This window comes from Sceloporus occidentalis, unplaced genomic scaffold (genome assembly GCF_023333645.1).
Source record: "Sceloporus occidentalis isolate IW3139 unplaced genomic scaffold, rSceOcc1.0.p SCAF_49, whole genome shotgun sequence".
In the NCBI taxonomy this organism is placed as follows: domain Eukaryota; kingdom Metazoa; phylum Chordata; class Lepidosauria; order Squamata; family Phrynosomatidae; genus Sceloporus; species Sceloporus occidentalis.
In genome coordinates this window covers 6,598,678-6,621,388 of record NW_028317029.1, presented here as the reverse complement: position 1 = coordinate 6,621,388, position 22,711 = coordinate 6,598,678, and the positions used below count along the sequence as shown (strand labels likewise).

The 22,711-nt window shown below is 44.4% G+C and overlaps 1 protein-coding gene across 1 annotated transcript; it reads left to right on the top strand.

The window, feature by feature from the left end:
• Positions 1–4,432: 4,432 nt before the first annotated feature.
• Positions 4,433–14,711, top strand: LOC149288970 (translation initiation factor IF-3, mitochondrial-like). Its single transcript, XM_089491211.1, has 4 exons — positions 4,433–4,610; positions 6,568–6,873; positions 13,411–13,565; positions 14,508–14,711. Exons 1-4 carry the CDS (start codon positions 4,433–4,435, stop codon positions 14,709–14,711), a joined length of 843 nt encoding a protein of 280 aa, XP_089347337.1.
• The last annotated feature ends 8,000 nt before the right edge of the window (positions 14,712–22,711 follow it).

Genomic DNA, 22,711 nt, shown 5'->3' with positions numbered 1-22,711 from the left:
AGCTTTCCTAGTCCTTCTCATGTCTTCAGACAATACTTATACTACAGTAGTGTGACTTTTACCTCTTGTGTAATACACCCTAACTCCCTCTAGATTATAAAATTGTTTTGATGAGGACCCTCCATACCTCTTGTTTCTGTAAGTCAAATTGTTATGTTATATACTACTTGTCATGTCCTGTCTACCCATTGTACAGCTCTGCAAAATCTGATGGAGTTATATAAAACAATAAATAATAATACTTTGGGTAATATTATATTATGCCCTGGTAAACTTTATATTGGCAATTGTCATACTTAAAGAAGCAGTAATGTCTTTAGTTATAAGAGTGCTATTCCGCTTAAACTCTTTAAACCTTCATGATGTTCTGTGCTGATGAAAAAACCTATATTGATGACATGAACGCCAGGTTCCCAGAAAGCCAGACCAAGCCCCAAAATGTGTGTTGTGCTGCAAGAGAGATGTAGCCCCCTTCTAACCACACTCCAGTGCTGCTTACCATCAAAATAAATGGCCAGAATCACACTTCAGAAATCTTGATACTGGTAGATTGTATTGAGAGGATCATTTTATATCATTCCAGAAACAATTGGGTTAAAATCCAATTCCCGATCTGAGAGTTATTGTATTTTGATTTTAAGTTATATATTATATACATACTTTAGCATATTGAGAGGATCATTTTATATCGTTCCAGAAAAAAATGGGTTAAAATCCAATTCCCAATCTGAGAGTTATTGTATTTTGGTTTTAAGTTATATATTATATACATACTTTAGCATATTTGCATTGAATATAGACATATTCACTTTATAAATGATGATGTCCACACACACTGTGTCACCCGGATCGCTGCTCCTAAGTCCTTCAAGCCATCTCTGTGTAGAGCAAATGGTTCTACAACTTTGGGATAGAATGTCCTTAACCCCACCATCTCTGAACGCATAACACGTCAAACCTTGAAGCAGATGGGCTACAGCAGAAGACCACCCCGGGTGCCTCTCCTGTCAGCTAAAAACAGGAAACTTGGGGTACAATTCGCACAGAATCACCAAAATTGGACAATGGAAGACTGAAAGAACGTCTGATGAGTCTCGATACTAGTTGCAACATTCATATGGGAAGGTCAGACTTTGGCATAAACAACATAAAAGCATGGATCCATCCTGCCTTGTATCAACGGTTCAGGTTGGTGGTTCTGGTGTAATGGTGTGGGGGACATTTTCTTGGCACACTTTGGGCCCCTTAGTACCAATTGAGCCTACCTGAGTACTGTTGCTGACCATGTCCATCCCTTTATGACCACAGTGTACCCGTCTTCTGATGGCTACTTCCAGCAGGATAATGCACCATGTCACAAAGCTCACATCATCTCAAACTGGTTTCTTGTACATGACAATGAGTTCACTGAACTCCAACGGCCTCCACAGTCGCCAGATCTCAATCCAATAGGGCACCTTTGGGATGCGGTGGAACGGGAGATTCGCATCATGGATGTGCAGCCGACAAATCTGCAGCAACTGCGTGATGCCATCATCTCCACATGGACCAAAATCTCTGAGCAATGTTTCCAGCACCTTGTAGAAAGTATGCCACGAAGAATGAAGGCAAAAGGGGGTCCAACCCAGGACTAGCAAGGCGTACCTGATAAAGTGGCCAGTGAGTGTATATACATATATATATATATATGTGTGTATGTGTATATACGTGCATGTGTGTGTGTGTGCAGAAGACATCTGCAAGCTAAGTAGAAGGGTTGCTAAGTGTGTATGATGTATGAAAGTGTATGATGGCTGGAATGCCTGTTTAAGGTTAATGTAACTGATCCACTAAAAGGTCTTGGGAAGCAGCAGTGGCCAGGACAGCCAGCGTTTACTGTGTAAGGACGTTTGGCAGCTATGTTTCTTTATTGCATATAAACCCTTTTTTCCATAAATAACGTGCATTTCCCTATACGGTGCTGCCCATGTCGATCTTAGGTAAATCACAGCTAGTGTGGAACTCGAATTGGCTGAGGATAATGAGAGTTGTAGTTCAGATCTGCAGCTGCCATGTGACCTGGGTAGCGCGTGTGGTCAGCCCCCTGGCTGCCTATGGGGCGTAGTGAGTGACAGGTGAGGGGCCGCTGGGAGCGCGCTTTTTGCGGATATTCCGGGTGGGTGCTGTCGGTGGTCACAGTCTATGAGGACGAGCGGGGTCGGTAACTTTCACTGCTTTTCGGGGCTGATCAGTGTGACCGCAACACGCGTGGCGGCGCTGTATGGCAGGAAAGGCCGCAGATCAAGTGCGGCCTTCACGGTGACAGCTGAGTGATTTGTACGGAAATAAACGTACAAGGGGAGGGTGTGTGTATCGGTGCGCGGATCGCACGACAGGTCATGTAATGACATAATATATGCTTTATTTGCACTGTGTGTATATATATATATATATATATATATATATATATATATATATATATATATATAATATGTGTAAATGCACTATAGATGTAGATGTATAGAATGTATTTATGTTCACCGTAGCTGTACATGGTGTATCTCCATTGTGGCTGCATAGGGTGTATTTATATGCACTGTAGCTGTATAGGGTGTATTTATATGCACTGTAGCTGTATAGGGTGAATATTTATTTGCACTGTAGCTGTATAGGGTGTATTTATATATTAGCTGTATAGGGTGTATTTATATATGCACTGTACCTTTATATGGCGAATTTATATATGCACTGTGGCTGCATAGGGTGTATTTATATGCACTGTGGCTGTATAGGGTGTATTTATATGCACTGTGGCTGCATAGGGTGTATTTATATGCACTGTAGCTGTATAGGGTGTATTTATATGCACTGTAGCTGCATAGGGTGTATTTATATACACTGTGGCTGCATAGGGTGTATTTATATGCACTGTGGCTGCATAGGGTGTATTTATATGCACTGTGGCTGCATAGGGTGTATTTATATGCACTGTGGCTGCATAGGGTGTATTTATATACACTGTGGCTGCATAGGGTGTATTTATATGCACTGTAGCTGCATAGGGTGTATTTATATACACTGTGGCTGCATAGGGTGTATTTATATGCACTGTAGCTGCATAGGGTATATTTTATATGCACTGTAGCTGTATAGGGTGAATATTTATATGCACTGTAGCTGTATAGGGTGAATATTTATTTGCACTGTAGCTGCATAGGTTGTATTTATATGCACTGTGGCTGCATAGGGTGTATTTATATGCACTGCGGCTGTATAGGGTGTATTTATATGCACTGTGGCTGCATAGGGTATATTTTATATGCACTGTGGCTGCATAGGGTGTATTTATATGCACTGTAGCTGCATAGGGTATATTTTATATGCACTGTAGCTGTATAGGGTGAATATTTATATGCACTGTAGCTGCATAGGTTGTATTTATATGCACTGTAGCTGTATAGGGTAAATATTTATTTGCACTGTAGCTGCATAGGTTGTATTTATATGCACTGTAGCTGTATAGGGTGTATTTATCTTTGCATGGTATGACCATGGATCTAGCTTTAAAATATAGCCCGTGGCAGCCTTTGTCTCCTTAAATGATGGTTAATAAGCTGATGTAGTGTTGTGGAAGGCTTATATTATGCACACGCTACCCTACAAGATGTCATCCAGTGATTGATTCAGTATACATTACACTTATAGGCACATATTGTGTATAGGTAATGTGATGTGTGATGACAAAACTCTAAAATGAAAAGGGCAGGAATCAAAATTTGTTTGAAAACAATGGACCAAAAACAAAACAAAAAAATTTGTCCGAATCGTTTTTCGTCCATGTGCACAAGTCTACCCTCTAGTATGCCCAGCAAATACAGCTTGGCAGAACTGTACATTTTATTATTTCCTCTGATGGTTTAATCAAATAAAGACAACACACAAACTTTAGATGCATTTTCAGTTTCTACGGCAACAACCTATCTCGCCTGCTTTTGTGTCGCACAGAATTTCAGAAGAGTAGGTTGAATGCTGCTTATAATGCAAAGACTACAATACACCATTTCCCTCGGGCTTAATGTGATCGGCCTCATCTGCAAAGAACACAGTTGGCCATTTATAACATACTCTTGATGCAGATCCCCAACCTTTTTTTAACGAGTATAACCGTATTGGCTGAATTATAAGACAAGGTTTTTTTCAGAGCAAATGGGGTCGTCTTCTAATCAGACCTCAAAGATCCAGATCCACTGAGCGCAGAGTGGCATATAGGGGGGTATAAGGCATATCAGGGAGGAGAGTGGCAAGCCTGGGGGGCAGATGTGCAAAACTGGGGGGCAGGTTGGCAAATAAAAGGAAATAAAAACCAAAAAATTTTTTTTTTCTCAATCATAGCTTTTATTAAGTATGAAAAAATTGTTTTCAAATAGATATCAAACTCATTGTTGTATACATGATGACCATACCTGGGAACTCTCCGGGTGATCGCTGCTCCTCCGGGTCACAGGAGTGGGGTCTTGACACGTCCCGCTCCCAGCCCATTTTTCCTTTAAATGGGGTGTTTCCTGTTGCCGCCAGCGGGAACTCCCCCGATGTCAGCAGGACCGGCCGCATCCTGCAAGGGAAGGCTCCAGGTAGCCAGAGCCCAGAAGTTCCCAGGTATGATGATGATGACCCTTGGACAAAGGTAATGAAGTATTTTCTTTGATGCCTACAGAAATATTTACTTCGAAGAAGAATGTGAGTCTGATTTTTGTTTGAAAGACTTCTGCAGTTGTCACAAACCGCATTGAACAGGTAAGTCAAGTTATGACTTGTTTTGGTGATTTTGGCAAAAGTAAGGAAATCTTCAAATCGGCACATAAGCAGATAATTCAATACGGTCATATAGTGTGTTACATTTTCAGGTGCTTTTGATTTACTTTAGTAAATTGGCGACGTCTCTACTTAAAGATAACACTGTACGGTAAGTGCAGGGAGCTGTATTTAAAGAGGCAGTTCCAGTGTCTTATAACAATATTCTGGCCCGGACTGGCACACCGGGCGAATGTCTGGTGGGCTGCTGGCCTATATTGACCTTTATTGCTCCATACGCCCCGTAAAAACAGAACATTTAAGCTTGTCATCCCCAGTCCAGCCCTGGCAGAGTTGAATAGTTTTCATTTTAAAATGCTCCTTATTATGCTTACTTAGTTTGCCGGATAACAATATCGCTGCCCTGAGATCTATTCCTTCCGGGAAGATCTACCTATTCTTATCAGTCAAGTAAATGTACCGTGAGGATACAGGGAAATAAACTAAACTAAGGCATCTGTATCAGTAGAGTTACTGAAACTATGCTACACTGTTGCTCAATAAACAATTCTAGCTGTTTGTTAGTAATGGAATTTATTACTCTACAGGCAATTCCTTCTGTTTGCCCGGTAAAACAAATAACACAAACAACAAACAAATCAAAAACTTTCCTAAGAAACATGAATTGAAAATTGTATCATCAAAACCTTTTCTATTATGAGAACTCCCACCCAGTTAATTTGTTGATGATATACACAATAGGTCTGATTTAATGATCCAATTACCTTAATGGTTGTAAATAATCCGCGGTTTGTGATTCAATGACTTGTCATTACTTTACTGATAGGATGGTAAATAGGTAGAGCAGTCTCCGAGCGGCGATAGAGGCTAATACGGTGAGAGAATTTAAACATGAACGGGATAGGCATATGGCTGTCCTGAATCTAAGAGACTGATTCAGGTTTCAGTATTTAAAGCTGGAAAAGCAGACAGGCTTGATTGGCTGAATGGTTCTTATCTACTGTCAAATTCTACGTTCTTAGACAACATCTGCTAGCGATGCTACAATGAAAACTAATGAAAACATTAATAATCATTAATAATAATGACACTGACTCTTTAGCACTGACATATTAGCCCATTGGCAGGAGAAATTGAACAGGCATTGATATTGTTTTACAACATAGAATAGTGAAGTACACGGGTTCGTAACTGAATTTAATACTGATTATTAGTAGTAGTAGTAATACGTTTACTGGAGCTCAGTGACAGTGAGTATACCAGGTAGCAGATGAGTTTGACCCAAACTGAGTTTGATCCAGATTTGTTTTTGAGTGCAAGCTCCTCTAAACATCCCCATGCAGACTATGAAAAGTACATGTTCTCTTAATGCCATCTATCAAATGAAGCCTTGAGCTAAATGTAAATAAAATGGTTAGTAGAAACCCAAGCAAATTTTACTCCATATTACGTGCTAAGAAACATTAGATACTGGGTATAAAATCGAGGTATGCTTTGTTGAGTTTTTCTTGCATTGGCTTCTTTGATTTAATAAAGAGAAAGCTAAATGCATATTTTCTAATTCAAGTGCTTGAACTTTCTCTTTGTTTTGCAGAATGTCTGGTTTTCACCTAAGAAAAATCATTTGTCAAGCAGCAAATAATGGAAGGTGTCATTTTGGAAAACACCTTGTCTTGCCGTCTAATTGGTTTAAACTGACAACATTTCTACCGCTAAATTCCACGACGTGGGCTCGAGGAGGGCCCCTGGCTATTCATGTAAATGTTTATTCCACAGCGGAACAGGATGAGGAGGTACTTGAGAAGCCCGCCACAAAGAAAAAAGGCAACCAGAATACCAAGTTCTTTGGAAGTGTAGGTCGGAAGATTCCTCACCGCCTTATTCATGTGTTTAATGACAACGGAGAGGACTTGGGGATGATGCATAGAGCTGATGTTATACGTATCATGGATGAACAAGGCCTTAAACTGGTTCCTGTCAAAGAAAACGCTGATCCCCCTGTCTATAGACTGCTAACGGGCAAACAGATTCACGAAGAGCAGCTCAAGCTTCGAGAAAAACAAAAGATCTCCTCCAATCATGGTACACATCTTGTTAAAATAGAAAGCAGACCAGCAATGTATGGGACGTAACATGGGTCTAGTATCCTTTAAGTGAGAATGAATGCTGGTGTATGTAAAGCTTTCAACTGACCTTGCTTTCTCAACTGTTCTCAACCGCTTCCTGATGGATGTTTCATATTAAGCATTTATTAATATAATGCAAGGGTCTCCAACAGTTGTCAGTGAGTTATACTGCCATGGTCTCTGTGTTATCACAGAGTAGCATTAAAGCAGATAGTTATTAAAATGCACACATACGTGTAAACTCCGTATTCCTGCTGCCTTATTTACTAATGGAGCACAAATGAGAACTGGCCTAAAAATGATTTTATTATATCCGGCACCAAAAGCAATTTTTCCCTGCCATCCCAGGTGACACTAAGGATAGACTCCTCCTCCGTACCTGGTAGGGCAGGACTCAAAACTTTAAAAGGGCCCTCCCCTCCTACTAACACCAGTGTTTTTTCCTGCCCTACCAGGTAGGGGATTCGTCTACCTTTTATTATTTTTCTAGGCTCTAGGTTGAGCCGTTTCCCCGGGCTAAGCCCCCATTCCTGGGGGATACCTTGCACCTCAGCCTGATGGCTGGTGCTGCGTCGCCCAATGCTTGTCCCGGTCGGGGCGGTGTTCGCGGCTGCGGTGGCGCCGTCGTCCCGGCGGTGATCGCGGCGGCGCCGTCGTCCTGGCGGTGATCGCGGCGGCGCCGTCGTCCCGGCTGTGATTGTGGCCGCCGTCCTGGCGGTTAGCGCGGCAGCTCCACCGGCCGTGTTTACGGAGATGCCAACGGGTTGCCGGCACCTCCTATAGCCGGGGACGCCTGCCGGTCTGACTATTCAGCGGCTTGATGCCGCTGTTGCGGCTTACTGGCTTCGGCCAATATGGCGTCTGCTGTCTTCCGGTTCGGGCTTCTGCACTTCTGGTTGTGCGTTCCAAGCCTCGTTTTGGTCAGAATTTAAAATTTTGGCGCCAAACTCTGCTGTTGCAGATTCCAGCCTAATTTCAGCTCCTTTTCACTGTATATATAGAAGGTAAGTGATTTGGATGGTGTGTGTGTTCCTGCTGTTTTCTTTTGGTCAGGTGCTGTTGCATCTTTCATCATGTCGGCCCCTGATAATTCTGAGCCGCCCTCTGTTGAGGACAAGCCTAAGAAAGCTGTTATGAAGTCTAAACATGCCCAATGCTCCGGGTGTCACAAGGCTTTGCAGGATTCAAGGAACAAACTCTGCTCCGTTTGCCTGAGATCTGTAGCGGATTCTGAGCCGCCTGGGGGTAGGGAATTTTTGGTCTGGCTTAAAGAGGAGATGCAGTCTACCTTCTCTGCCTTCCGTCAGACGGTTCCTGTTCCTGTTCCTGCCTATCATCACCTTCCCGCGGTACAAGACCCTGCTCTCCTGGGGCGTCAGCCTTTGTTCTCAGACTCTGAGTTTGATTATCCTGAGGTAGAGGAAGGTTCCTCAGAGGAAGGAGAGATCCGGGAGGAAAGTTCTTTTTTGTTCCCGGTGGAGGAAATTGAGACTTTAATTTCTGCTGTGAGGTCAGCTATGCATTTGGAGGAGGCCTCCACCCAGAAAAATGACTCTTTCTTTGGTGCCAGCTTCTCCAAGCAGTCTGCCTCGTTTCCTGTTCATCCTGCGCTTTCTGACATTATCAAGCAGGAATGGAACCACCCGGAAAGGAGGGTTAACCTGTCCAGACGGGTTAAACGCATGTTTCCCTTTGATGAGAACTTTGCTGATTTTTGTGCTACCCCGCTGGTGGATACTGCTGTTATGAAGGTCTCCAGGAAGACTACTCTGCCGCTTGAGGATGGCTCTACACATACGTGTAAACTCCGTATTCCTGCTGCCTTATTTACTAATGGAGCACAAATGAGAACTGGCCTAAAAATGATTTTATTATATCCGGCACCAAAAGCAATTTTTCCCTGCCATCCCAGGTGACACTAAGGATAGACTCCTCCTCCGTACCTGGTAGGGCAGGACTCAAAACTTTAAAAGGGCCCTCCCCTCCTACTAACACCAGTGTTTTTTCCTGCCCTACCAGGTAGGGGATTCGTCTACCTTTTATTATTTTTCTAGGCTCTAGGTTGAGCCGTTTCCCCGGGCTAAGCCCCCATTCCTGGGGGATACCTTGCACCTCAGCCTGATGGCTGGTGCTGCGTCGCCCAATGCTTGTCCCGGCCGGGGCGGTGTTCGCGGCTGCGGTGGCGCCGTCGTCCCGGCGGTGATCGCGGATCTTATGGAAAAGAAAGCCGAAGCTGCAGTTAAGAAATCTTTCGAGGCTTCAGCTGCGACCTTTAAACCTGGAATTGCTTCTGCCTCAGTTTCCAGAGCTGTCAAGATTTGGCTCTCCCAGATCGAGGAGGATATTGCTGCCAAAACTTCCAGGGAGACTATCCTCAAGAATGTTGCTGCCGTGAGATTGGCCGTGGATTTTCTCTGTGATGCCTCAATTGAAAACATCAGAATGACGGCCAGAGCTTCGGCGCTTTCGGTGGCAGCTAGAAGAGCCTTGTGGCTTAAGGCCTGGGCAAGACTTTATTTGGGGAAGAGCTGGAGTCCCTTTTGGAGAAGACCACAGGGGACAAGCATTGGATGCCTCAACGAAAGCCTCCTTCGAAGAGATGGCAGTCCTTTCGGCCTTTTTTCCCGGGACAATCTAGAGGCCATAGTTCTAGATTCAACCCCTCGTCTAGAGAACAAAACTTTCGAGGCAGATTCCCTCGTGGAAGGGGGAGATTTGACAGGATCGCCTTCCCCAAAACGTTTCAAGACCCCAAGAACGCTGCATGACGCCTCCTCCATTCCGGTGGGAGGAAGGCTCCGTTTTTTCACCGACAGTTGGTTCTCACTCACCCGAGACCGCTGGGTGAGAGCCATTGTATCGCACGGCTATCAACTTCAATTCCGGACCAGACCTTCAGACCGTTTTTTGATCTCCCACCTTCCTCCAGACCAGGCAAGGCGGTCGGTCCTGTTATCCACCATTCAGCAGTTGTCAGACCTCAGAGTCCTGGTTCCTGTCCCCTGGCCAGAATTGGGCCAAGGGGTTTATTCTCCGGTTTTTCTGGTCCCCAAGAGACCGGGTGGTCTTCGCTTAATCATAGATTTGCGTTTTTTGAACAGTCACCTCCAGTTCATCAGGTTCAGGATGGAAACCGTAAGATCCACCCTCGACACCTTATGCCTCAACGACTTCATGGCTTCATTAGACCTAAAGGATGCATATTTCCACGTTCCCATCCATCCGTCTCATCAACGTTTCCTGAGAGTGGCGATTCCTCGGGGTTCAACTGTCCAGCATTTCCAGTTTCAAGCCCTTCCATTCGTATTGTCGGCAGCACCAAGAGTCTTCACAAAACTTTTGGCAGTCGTGGCGGCCCATCTCCGTGTCCAGGGAATCTCAGTCATTCCTTATCTGGACGATTGGCTTATCCATGCCCGGTTGGCACAGATTCTTCGGGTTCATCTTTCCACGGTGGTCAACACATTACAAGATCTCGGCTGGATTCTGAACTGGGACAAATCCTGCACCGTTCCCTCTCAACATCTAGTGTTCCTGGGTCTTCGTCTGGATTCCTGCTCCGGGAAAGCTTTCCTTCCGACTGCCAGAATAGAGGGGATTCGATTCCTAGTACGCAGGATTCGCTCTGCGCACCGCAGCTCCTTACGGTTATGTATGTCCCTGCTGGGCAAGATGGTCTCCGCAAATTATGCAGTGCCCTGGGCTCTGGCCCACATGAGAATACTTCAGGGATTTGTCCTCAACCATCTGGAAGACAACCCATTGGCTCTGGACAGGCGTGTCTGTCTTCCTCCGCAGGTCAGAGCTTCCCTCTCCTGGTGGCTCCAACAGAACGTCCTTGCCGCAGGGAGAAGATGGTCTCTTGTCTCCAAGGTACTTCTCACCACCGACGCCAGCATCAAGGGATGGGGAGCTACGCATCAAGACCTGTTTGTGCAGGGTCTCTGGTCTCCAGCTACAAAACTTCTTCCCTCGAACTGTCTGGAGTTACTTGCAGTAGAAAAAGCTCTGCATCACTGGGAGCATCTGCTCGCCGGCAAGGACATTTTGCTTCGTTCCGACAATCAAGCAGTGGTAGCCTATGTCAACAGACAAGGGGGAACAAGAAGTCCTCGGCTTCTCCGTATATCGCTCAGGAGTCCCATCACATGACTCTGTCCGCCGTTCACCTCAGTGGAACTTTGAATTCTCAAGCAGATTTCCTGAGCAGAACTCCTGTGCTAAGCGGCGAGTGGGCTCTGCATCCGATAGCCTTCAATCTAATCGTCCAACGGTGGGGCTTGCCCGAGATCGACCTGATGGCATCCAGAGACAATGCTCAGATTTCTTTTCCCTCAGGATCATCCCTTGGCAATAGATGCCTTCTCACAGGAATGGAATTTCCGTCTCGCATACGTTTTCCCTCCGTTTGCCCTAATCTCCAGGGTCCTACAGAAGATCAAGAAGGACCACGCCTCCGTGATCCTGATAGCACCAGACTGGCCGAAGCGAGTCTGGTATTCCCACTTGATCGCTCTAGGTCTCTCTCCCCCTCTGAAGCTCCCAGCTTGGAAAGACCTTCTACATCAAGGTCCGTTCCTACACCCAAACCCTGCCGTGTTCCACCTGACTGCCTGGAGATTGAACGCGGACTGCTGAGAGCGCAAGGTTTTTCTTGTCATGTGGCTGAGACTCTTCTGCAGAGTAGAAAGAAGGTTACCTCTCTGCGATACATTAAGATCTGGAAGAGATTTCACAGTTGGTGTTGTTCCAAGGGGATTTTGCCAACTTCCTGTTCCTCTGCCTCTGTTCTGGATTTCCTCCAGGAAGGATTCGACTGTGGACTTCAGCCTTCTACGATCCGGGTGCAGATTTCTGCCATCAGTGCTCTCCTCGGGTTCGAGCTTATATCTCTGCCTGTGATCTGACGTTTTGCCAAGGCCATCGTCAGGATACGTCCTCGTTCGGTCACCAGGATGGTTCCGTGGGACCTGAATCTCGTCCTTCGAAGACTCACATTACCTCCTTTTTGAGCCTCTTCAGTCGGTTTCTCTGTATCTATTATCGCTGAAGACGACCTTCTTAGTAGCGATTACTTCCGCTCGTCGGACTTGTGAACTCCAGGCATTGTGTATGAAGGAACCGTTTCTCAGTTTTTTCCAGGATAAGGTGGTTCTCTCTCTGCCGCCAGAGTTCTCACCCAAGGTTCAGTCGGCTTTCCACAAGAACCAGGAGATCGTGTTGCCTACCTTTTTTCCTGCTCCTGGCTCGGCTGAAGAAGAAGTTCTTCACACTCTGGATCTGAAGAGATGCCTCACCATCTATTTGGAACGGACTCTACCCCTGCGTAAGTCCTCTCGTTTATTCGTGGCCTCTTCAGGGCCCAACAGGGGCATCAGTATCTCCAAGTCTTCCATCGCTAAGTGGATTGTTGCAACCATCAACTTGGCATATTCTGCAGCCGGCCAACCTGCTCCTGTGGGGATCCGTGCCCACTCTACTAGGGCAGTCTCCACTTCCTGGGCTGAAAGATGTTGTCTTTCGCCCGACCAGATCTGCAAGGCGGCTACTTGGCGGACTCTCCACGCTTTTGTGCAGCATTACCGTCTCGACCAGATGGCTCAGGAGGACTCTCTTTTCGGTCGGAAGGTCCTTGAGGCTGTTTTGTCTCCTTAGTTTGCCCACCCTTCTTCTTTGGTAAATCTATCCTTAGTGTCACCTGGGATGGCAGGGAAACAGGAAGTTCTACTTACCGAGAGCTGCTTTTCCCTGTCAATCCCTGGTGACACGTTTTTGTTCCCTCCCTTCTTATCAATAAATTTTGTTGCATCAGATTGCTTTGCCTGTGTGGTCTTTGGTGTTCACTGGTGTTAGTAGGAGGGGAGGGCCCTTTTAAAGTTTTGAGTCCTGCCCTATCAGGTACGGAGGAGGAGTCTATCCTTAGTGTCACCAGGGATTGACAGGGAAAAGAAGCTCTCGGTAAGTAGAACTTCCTGTTTCTGACCGGAGCCCTGGTAGCCTCAGCTGCTCGCACTGAGATTATCAGTAGAAGAAGTTATGCATATGCTTTGCTTGAGAAAGTAAGGGGAAACGTCTGTGTGCGCGTGGCGCACGCTGGGAAAAGCGAAAGAGCTTCCAGATGGAAGTTTGCTGCTACAGTCATGTCGACACGCATTGCCACTTTAGGAGACCTTCATAAGGTAAAGTAGGCCTTTCTTTTCTCAAAGACCAGGAGAAGAGGGATCTTTGCCAACTAATTCACAAAGCTCAGGATTCTTCTACTTTGTAACAACCGAACACACGTAGGAGTTATCAGACATAATACCATACTTTATGCTATATTAAAACAGATGCTGTTTGTTGCCCTATGCATCTAAAGTTCTGTCACCATTATTTATACCGTGTTCCACAGAATATACCGATTAACAGTCATAAAGGTGCTTAAGAAAACCCCATTTCTAGCTGTACTAACCCATGATCCTTAAACTAGCAATTTGTGTCTCTTCCTCCACAGGTCCGGTACAAATAAAAGAGCTGTCCTTTTCTGTCAGCATCGCAAAGCATGATTTAGATGTAAAACTCAAGCAGATTACACACTGGATTGAAAAGAAGCACCATGTTCGAATAACCGTTCAGAGGGGCAGCTCCGCAGAGGGGAGCGACAAGCTGGTGAGTGGCAACTTGTTTTGGTTTTGAAGATCGGGACCCGGTCTGTTTAGCTGTGTGATGAAGTCCTAGTGTTTTGTAGAAACAAGGTATAATATAAAACAAAAAGATAAAATACTAAAGATGGGGTAGATATTAACACAAAAGGCCTGTTGAATAGACAGCTATCAATGTTACTGTTCAATTGTATGTCAAGGCCAAGTAACTTATGTTATGGTCTGTCAATAACATTGTAAAGACCAGGGGGCATAGACATTGACAGTCCGCAATCCTTGATCTGACTAGCCCCTTTCTTTTCTGCCTTACCTGCCATAGACCTCTTCTAGGGATGATGCACCTTAAGCATATGATAGCTATACTTACCTTTTAATATGATATGATGTTCCCCTTGCAAATTCATGGAGGGTATTCTGCAGAATGCCCTCAAATGTATTTACCTCCCCCCCCCCCCATCCCCCAGCTTGCTGGCGGTCAGGAGATGTGTTCTGCCAAACACATCTCCTGATATATGTGAAAATTACCGCCAGTCAGTTCCATCTCTCAAGTGCTTCTATGCATTTAAAAGGCATGAGGGGATGAGGAACTGCAGCTTCCCCCATTGGTAAGTACATTTATTTATTATATTTTTTTTAGGTTTGAAGAATGCATATAAAAGTGCTTTTATATGCATTCATTATTCAGGGGAATCTGGAGCATCTGTTTAATTTACATTAAAATGTAATTTATTAAAAGAATCATTTATACAAAAAGTAAAAACAAAAATGTAAGAATATTTTAAATGAATAGCCAAGTTGAAAGAAGAGAGCAAGTAAAGGGTATGCTTGGGAATATTTTGCTCTATATATGTGTGTGTATAACGGGGCAGCTAAACATTGTGTTCCCTATGGTCCATATTGAGTTGGTACAGTAATCTACATCTGAGTCTGGCAAATTATTTTCTTCCAGGAACTTTTAAAGGAAGTTGTTGAATCGATGACAACACACGCAACTTGTATGTTCAGCCCCAAACTTATCAAAGATGGAAGAGCTGCAGTTTGTGTCCTGCGACCGTGGTCTGAGAAGGAACTGCGTGAGCGAATACAAAAGGAAAAAGAACACCAGTCGACGAACTCCCCCTTGACGGAAACCCCCCAAAACAACAGTTCATAAACAGACCAAAGCAAGACCCGGAAAAGGACAAATATTTTTGTGCAAAGCTCTTTAAAAAGAAAAGCTAAACAAATAAACAGGGTATTTCTAAAGCTCAACAGAATATACATGGTCAGGATACTTTCCTTATGCAGCAGCATATATACCTTTTGGGCAGCCGGCGTCTTCATTGTTTTAAAAGGAGAGAGCTGAGCCAGCACAGCCGACATGCTAGACATGGACAGGTTGAAGAGATCAGATTTCCCTTGTAACCGGCCCATTCAGTAGCGTGACACTGGGGGGCCGCTGGGCTTGCAGTAGGGTACTGCTGCCCCCAGGCCTAGCTATGTCACTGCTTTACAAAATGTTTGTTTATCTGCAAGGGTATTATGTTTTGCCTTTCCGGTACAGAGAGAAATGTACTGTATTGCAAAAATGTAAAGCCGTACAGCATCGTTACTGGGAAGTGTGCTGGGTACATTACCAAACAATCACGCCGCTCACTGTGAATCACAGCTGAATTTTCTTGGAAGGGGTGAATACATATTTTTTTTTTTTTTTTATCTTCTTAAAACACAATTTGATTTACTTCTGTTTGGTTTAGTGTTTGCCAAATGTTCCGGTGCCATCCATCACTGACTGGTCCGCAACACATTGTACAAAAGACACAAATGCCAAATGACAAAAGTGTTTTTTCTTATACGTGATTATAAAAGATATAAAACCTGAGTATCTACATTCATTATAACTATAATCTGTGAATACACACAATTTTGGGGATATAAATAAACATGATCAGATCTGTCAGCCTCTGCATAATGTGTGTGATTCTGCATTATAATCTGTTACTGAAAAAACGACTTTCAACAATCCAGAATCGGAATTACAAACGCATGACATTTTCATTATTACGTGGAGATAATTAATGTTTCCTGGCCAGTTAGCTGTGTGACTGAGGACATATAGGTAAGGTGAGACAGGTTTGTGTCAACGGAGGTCTTTCTACTAGAGCCCTGTTACAGGTGCAGTGACATTGGACCCTTGTAAAAACACACTTGTAGCCCCTGTTTTGTTTTTTCCTCATTTCTTTCTTTGAGGCTTTCCTTAACCTGGGGCAAAAGGAACAACTGCAACTGCTGATGCTGCTCTCTCTCTGATTTAGTTATGGGTTCTCCCGCACTAATGCAAAAGTCATAAGCATAAGCATGAGCTGAGTCTGAAAATGCTCCCTTTCACGAAGGCTCACAAGAATAACTTTACAGAGGAGCTGCCAGGATATAACCAACCACTAAGGTACAGGCCATGGTAACAATGCACTCAGAGCACAAAAAGTGGTTACTACTTCCCAATGGAGCTGGAAGTGCGGTTCCAATGAGGAGTTATCAGATATGGAGGAAAATGTGCATGGAATCCTCTGTGCCTTAATTCTATGGCAGTAGATGTGATATTACATTTTTATTTTTAATGCATTGGATGCTATTCAACCTCTTAAGGACTGGGTTGTTTTTTTTTGTGCCCTTGTGATGTGGCTGTTTTTAATAATTTTTGCGGTCTTCATGTTTAGCTGCAGTTTTCTTTTCTCATACATTTTTTTTTCACGACAAGGAGGGCTTTCTTTAGATTCCATTATTTTGATCATATCATCTAATTTACAATAAAATATGGCGAAAAGCCCCTACCACTTATTTAGGAAATATACAAAAAATTATGAAAAAACTTGCTAAACAGATGCTGATATTTGTCCTCAGTTTAGAAATACCCAATGTTTTTATGTAAAATCTGGTCATCCTGCCCCATGTCCTATGTGGGACATCATTAAAGCTGGGCATTCTATTTAACCAAAACATTTTTTTTTTTTTAAAGAAGACACCCCAAGGTATTTTAAATCTTCCCATACAATTCTACCACGTCCTTTTTTGTTTGTGGTATTTTTGGTGGGTTTTTTTCTACACCCATTGTACTTCAGGTATGAATTTACTGCTGCTGGTATATGTCACTGCCAAAGAACACTTCTTTTTTTCATTTTAGAATACGGTTTACATTTTTTTTACACTGCTCTCTATCTTTACAGTGCTCAATGTATAGAGATCCACTTTGGGGTCTTTTATCACTTATCACCTATTAGGGTTCCCAGCACAGCAATCAAGGGAGTTCCTCTGTGGTGGTCCCCTCTACAGCAGTCAGGGGAATCCCATGGGGGCCTCTGATCTCTGTGTGCAGCCATGCCACAGCTCTGTTATGGGGCTGCAACAAACTCCCTAACTGTTAAATTTGATATGTAATCACAGCAGTGTAGAATAGTAAGGAATCCGTTCCAGACTGTGTGACCCCAAAAACCTGTATATGTATTTATACATCAATACAGTATATTAAGAAGCCATTATCTGCTCAGGAATTACTACATTTACTTTCTATAATTTGTCTTTTTTTTTCTTCGCACAACACACAATTCAGCTTCACGCACAGGAATCATATGTGAGGAGGCAGGAAGGGACCCATAGATAAAGCTGGGGGAATCATGCAAGAAGGTGATAATGGACTTTACACAAAGCCAAGTAACCATCAGATAAGGCAGCATGTAAAATCTTTACATATGTCATGGAAGCTTCTTCTGCCTTTGTGTTGCTACACCGATATACATAGGCTCACAAATGCATAACGCACATACATGTCTATGCTTAATAGGCACGACCATATGCAGTCATACAGAGATCCCTACACAAATACATACACAGTGACAGCCATAAAGACAGATCCCAGCTCCTACTTGCAGAGTGTCTCTCTTCCTGAAGCTGCCAGCTGCTGGCTGGGAGATCTAGATACATTTACTCTGATCATTACCTTTTCATTAAAGGCACAGAGCCATGCAGCTTCCACTCTTACTGACTGTAACAAGTGACTACAGAAGGAGCTGCTTACTGGCAGATCCTGTCACATGAGAGCTGACCCTGCCATCACTGACATCTGTCATACAATCTGTTTATTTTTGTGAATATAAGTTTATTGAGAGTATATTACTACACAGAGTAGTGGGGCATGGGTACAAAATAAACATCTATGCAAAAGGAATATCATAACAGTAGCATCTAAATTGCAGTCAATGTAGGAAGGGACTCGAGCGGTGAACTTTAACATGCCTAAGCCTACCTATTTCCCCAGCCTTACAAGGGGAAAAAAAGAGAGAGAGAAAGGGAGAAAGCATGGCGCCACTGTAGGGGGCCATCCAAACCCAGGTCTTGGATGATCTTGAATTCTTCAGAGGAGATAAACTCCAGCCACCCAAGCCAAGCTGCCATGTAAGCTGTGTCTAGGTCCAAGGCTTGCTTAACTAGTTCCTCAACCTCTCCTCCACCCTACACACCCAATCCCTGAATGAGAGGGTCTTCTATGTTTTCTGGAATATGGGTATCCTGCACTTTGCAATCTGTTTTTGTCTCTGTAAATATCTGTACTGTAGGTGAAGAGTCCCATACATCAAATGCCCCCCTTCTGGGCTCCCCCATCACCTAGCAAGAAGGCCCGCACACATGCTGTATAGCGTAGACAAATGCATTAATGGTTATCAGCAATTAGGACCCCCTGCCACCAGGCGCCCCTGGGTAAATGCTCCATTTGACCCCATATAAAAAGTTAGAGAACAGAAAAACATATCTTAAAAAAGATCTTTATAAAAGAGTATCAGAGAATTAACTGAAGTCAATTTTCTAATGCAAGACAATGTAAAAAAATAAGTTACTGATAGAAAAATAGATACATTACAAAAAAAAAAAAAGATTTGATAGAAGGGTTAACGGGACAGTTGTGGTTTTAATTAATTATATTGTAGGACCAACACTGGCAAGTAAATGGCTGAGCTAGCCCTACACAATGAATAATTCAATAGGTAACGAGACTGAAGACATCTCACTGATATTAGTGATAATCAAAATGACAATTGCAGCCTTCAGATCTGCAGATAAAAGACATTTATTGGAACAAAATGAAATATAAACCAGGCTTCTGTCAATACTAATTTACATACAGCACTGTATTTTTTGCTGAAGGAGGAAATATTTTTGCATGGCACTTCCCCTTTAGACAACTCTTGAAACCCCCTCTAAAAAGTAAGCATTCTTCAAAAACCAAAATAACAAAATTAAAGCTCTAACTATTTGCAGAATACCCCAATGCGTTTGCAAAATGGGCCACACAAAAATGTAAAGGGTCCATGCATTAAGGTGCATATAATGGCTGGAGTGCCCCTTTAATTGCCCTAAAATGCCCTCTCACTCTGTCCCTGTAATTAACCTCAGTGTGTACCAGCAAGTGAGAATAAAAAATGGTAATTGCCCCTCTCGCTTTGTTACCAGGAATATAATCAATTTATTTGTATATGGCCTCTGTATTTCTAGCCAATCCATCCAGTAAAGCGCAGTGCTGGGAACAGCTAAAATCATTAGTGTACCTAGTGCGGGGCGGGGGGGGGGGGGGTTTGGCGGTCCGCCCTGGGTGCCGATCGTCAGAGAGGTGCCACGGGCTAGGATGACCACATGTCCGGATCCCCGGCAGCATTGTCATTTTTTTTTTTTTTTACACGGAGGATAGAGAGGGGCGTCTAGCAACCGCTCGGCGCCCCTCAGTCTCCTTCGTGAGGCCTCTAACTCCGTCGCGGTGCCGGCATGTCATGTTGAGCGCCGAAATATGACATCATATTTGGGCGCTCAGCAGTGAAGCGGCACAGCAGGAAGCAGCGGCAGAGCAGGAAAACGGAGGCGTCGTGCTCCCACCGCAAGGTGGTAAGTAAAAAAACTTTAACTACAAAGGGGGAGAGGGGGGTAGATAGTGTGAAGGGGAGGGGGGTAGATAGTGAGTAGGGAGGGAGAGGGGGTAGATAGTGAGAAGGGGTAGAAAAGGGGGATAGTGAGAATGAGCGAGATAATGAATGAATGTGTGGATGAATTGTCTGAATGAGGGAGATAATGAATTAGTTTGTGAGAATGAGAGTGTGAATTAGTGCTGTTAACAATCATATATATATATATATATATATATATATTTTGCTGTGTTACTTACTTTAAATAAAAGTGTGAGATTTTTTTTTATGGTGGGGGGTCATATTTGGTTTCGGACAGGTAAATGCTGGATGTTCGGTTTCAGTCCAGAATTTTCGTTTCGGTGTGTCCCTAAGTCAGACAATGAAGTGGTAGGCCTACACCGCATCAATGTTTGGCTTAGTATATCGTGATAGGAGTTATGCTGCACTATTATCAGTGTCTGGCTCAATGTATAGTGATAGGGATTACGCTGTACCACCATCAATGTCTGCCTCAGTATATAGTGTTAGGTGTTATGCTTTACCACCGTCAATGTCTGCCTCAGTATATAGTGGTAGGTGTTATGCTGTACCACTGTCAATGTCTGCCTCAGTATATAATCATAACAGTAATGCTGTACCACCTTCAATGTCTGCGCCAGTATATAACGATAGAAGCCATGCAGTTTTAAAGTGTTTGGGGGGAGGGGTGCCACATACAGGATCCGCCCCAGGTGCCAAATACTCTAGGTACGCCCCTGGCTAAGATACTGCACAGAACACTCAAACTCACAAGCCTCTGGTAGAGGACCCGAGGTTACGGAATTGTAGGCGCTTTCAGCATTGGGTAGGGGTCAGAACAGGCATTGTGCAGCTACGCAGCCCCATACGCAACAAACTGCGATGCACTGTGTGTTCTGACACCTTTTATCAGAACCAGCACTAACTTTGTCAGCAATTTGAGCTACAGTACCTTGTCTTGATCGCTTTGATCACATGGGCCAGCCTTCATCCCCATGTGCATCAATGAGCCTTGGCCGCCCACGACCCTGTCGCCGGTTCACCGCTTTTCCTTCCTTGGACCATTTTTGATAGGTACTGACAACTGCAGACCGGGAACACCCCACAAGTGCTGCAGTTTTGGAGATGTTCTGACCCAGTCATCCAGCCATCACAATTTGGCCATTGTCAAAATCAATGAGATCCTTACGCTTCCCCATTTTTCCTGCTTCTAACGCATCAACTTTGAGGACGAAATGTTCAGTTGCTGCCTAATATATCCGACCCACTGACAGGTGCCATGATAACAAGGTTATCAGTGTTATTCACTTCACCTGTCAGTGGTCATAATGTTGTATATCGTGTATGAGTCAGCCACACATTTTTACACATTTCATAGGGAATGTGTAGTATTCCATGCAGCCATATCATTTAAGAATTCATATTAAAGTTTTTTGTAAATAGTTTAATATACATTTGTTACACGTAGGATAAACGCTTAAGCTAACTCTTGCTATTAGCTAAACGTTTCAAATAAGAGTATTTAGTTAAAAGAAACCAATTAAATAGACAAATACAGCCCAGATGAAACCCCGCACTGCTCTATGTACCTTGAGGAACGGGAATAAAGAATGGATATGACAGCGGTGATGTATTCTGGCCAAGACCAACTAAGGCCTATGTCTAGAGAGGCCACTGCAGAACGGGGGCACAGAGCACACCATTGGGCGACCAGGCCCCACGGTGTGCCGTTGGCCAATGGGCTGGGTATGGAAGAGGTTGCTGATCAACAAAATCAGGTGATTTACACTATGGATGCCTGTGCTGGGCGTCTTTAAGGCACAGAGTGCGATGGAGGATGGAGAATGCAAAGTTTTGGAAAAACTCTGTCTTTAGCATTTACCGGCAAATATTAAAGGTTGCACATGACCCTTCCCCCAAATATGCTGATTCTGTAACTTTAATACCGTTCACAGATTTCAAAAGCATACATTTGTGAGAAGCGGACAAGCTGGGCTATTTTACACGGGCTGTTCTTCCATTTTTCATGCACCCTTTCCCCATCAAGCTGTTCTAGATTATACGTCAGCGATAAACGTGTATTTTTCCGCCCTTACCAATGTTGCTCACAATTCCCTTCATAGGATTGGGGCAACTGCTAAAAAAAACATGTTTAACAAACTGACATCCATGCATTTATATATTAACGAGATGAATCGGCAACAACGTACCCATAAACGATACATTATTATTTATTTCTCAACGGCTCGTATCTGTGACCCTCCGGTGAGCGGTCATTACTGTGGGCCAGAAAACAGCGGATGGCTTGGGCCTGGGCTTACACTAAAGGACCGCAGCAGCTGTCCATTGGTGCCACGTCAGTCTGGACAGGCTTCCAGCATCCAGACTCCATCATGCCTGAAGACAGCACACATGCTAAGGGGGTCGCAAGAGTACCCAGCAGGGTCTTCTGGGCGAAGATCCTGCAGGAAGGGAACGTCCAAAAATCTATTTGTGCATTTATATGCCTTTCACCAAAACATGGCGTGAAGCATCGGTACTGATGGCCAAAGGAAATCAGGAAATCCGGGGTCAAACCAGAAGAACTCTCTGCCCCGGGGCAGCTCTACGGCTCCCGAAGCAACAGTAACAATGCAGCCGCCTCACTTCTAATCACAGTTACTTTACTTAAATTTGCTACAATGTGTAATGAATCCGGATCTCAGTCCTTCCTCATCCTCATCCAGGACATGGAGACCAAAGGATGCCTCAGAAAAACTGCCTACTACCACCTCTGCCCCACCCCCACAGGCACCTGTAGCAGGTGTGGGCTGGGTTAGGAGGGATATCTCCGCCCACCAAAGGGTCTGAGGGGTCTTCACTTTCCACTGTGTGGAAATGCGAAGAGCCCTCATCTCACAGGCCAGTCTCCGTTGGGAACTTTGGTTTATTGCTCTACGCATCACGTGACCAGCACAGGACTCTTTCTCGTTCCAAGAAACGCCCTATAACGCATGATCACTTTCTCCCTGACACTCGGGTGGAAGAAAAGTCACGCGTGTTTTTGAGCAGCCCCGCCTCTTACAGGGCATCTCGCTCTGCATCGTTACCCTCCCCTCCGGCGGCTGCCCCTGGTGAGCACGCGGGTTAGTGCCCTAAGCCCCGGGGGCGCGCCTTACGGGTGGTTGTCCGTAGAGCGTCGAGCACGCGCTCGGAGTGTCCGCTGGTC

Bases quoted from the DNA above. Each gene is read 5' to 3' on its own strand.
- LOC149288970 (XM_089491211.1), top strand. From the start codon at position 4,433: ATGACCATACCTGGGAACTCTCCGGGTGATCGCTGCTCCTCCGGGTCA. The intron at 4,611-6,567 runs GTAGCCAGAGCC...TTTATTCCACAG, and splicing joins CCTGCAAGGGAAGGCTCCAG to CGGAACAGGATGAGGAGGTA. The intron at 6,874-13,410 runs GTACACATCTTG...CTTCCTCCACAG, and splicing joins AAAGATCTCCTCCAATCATG to GTCCGGTACAAATAAAAGAG.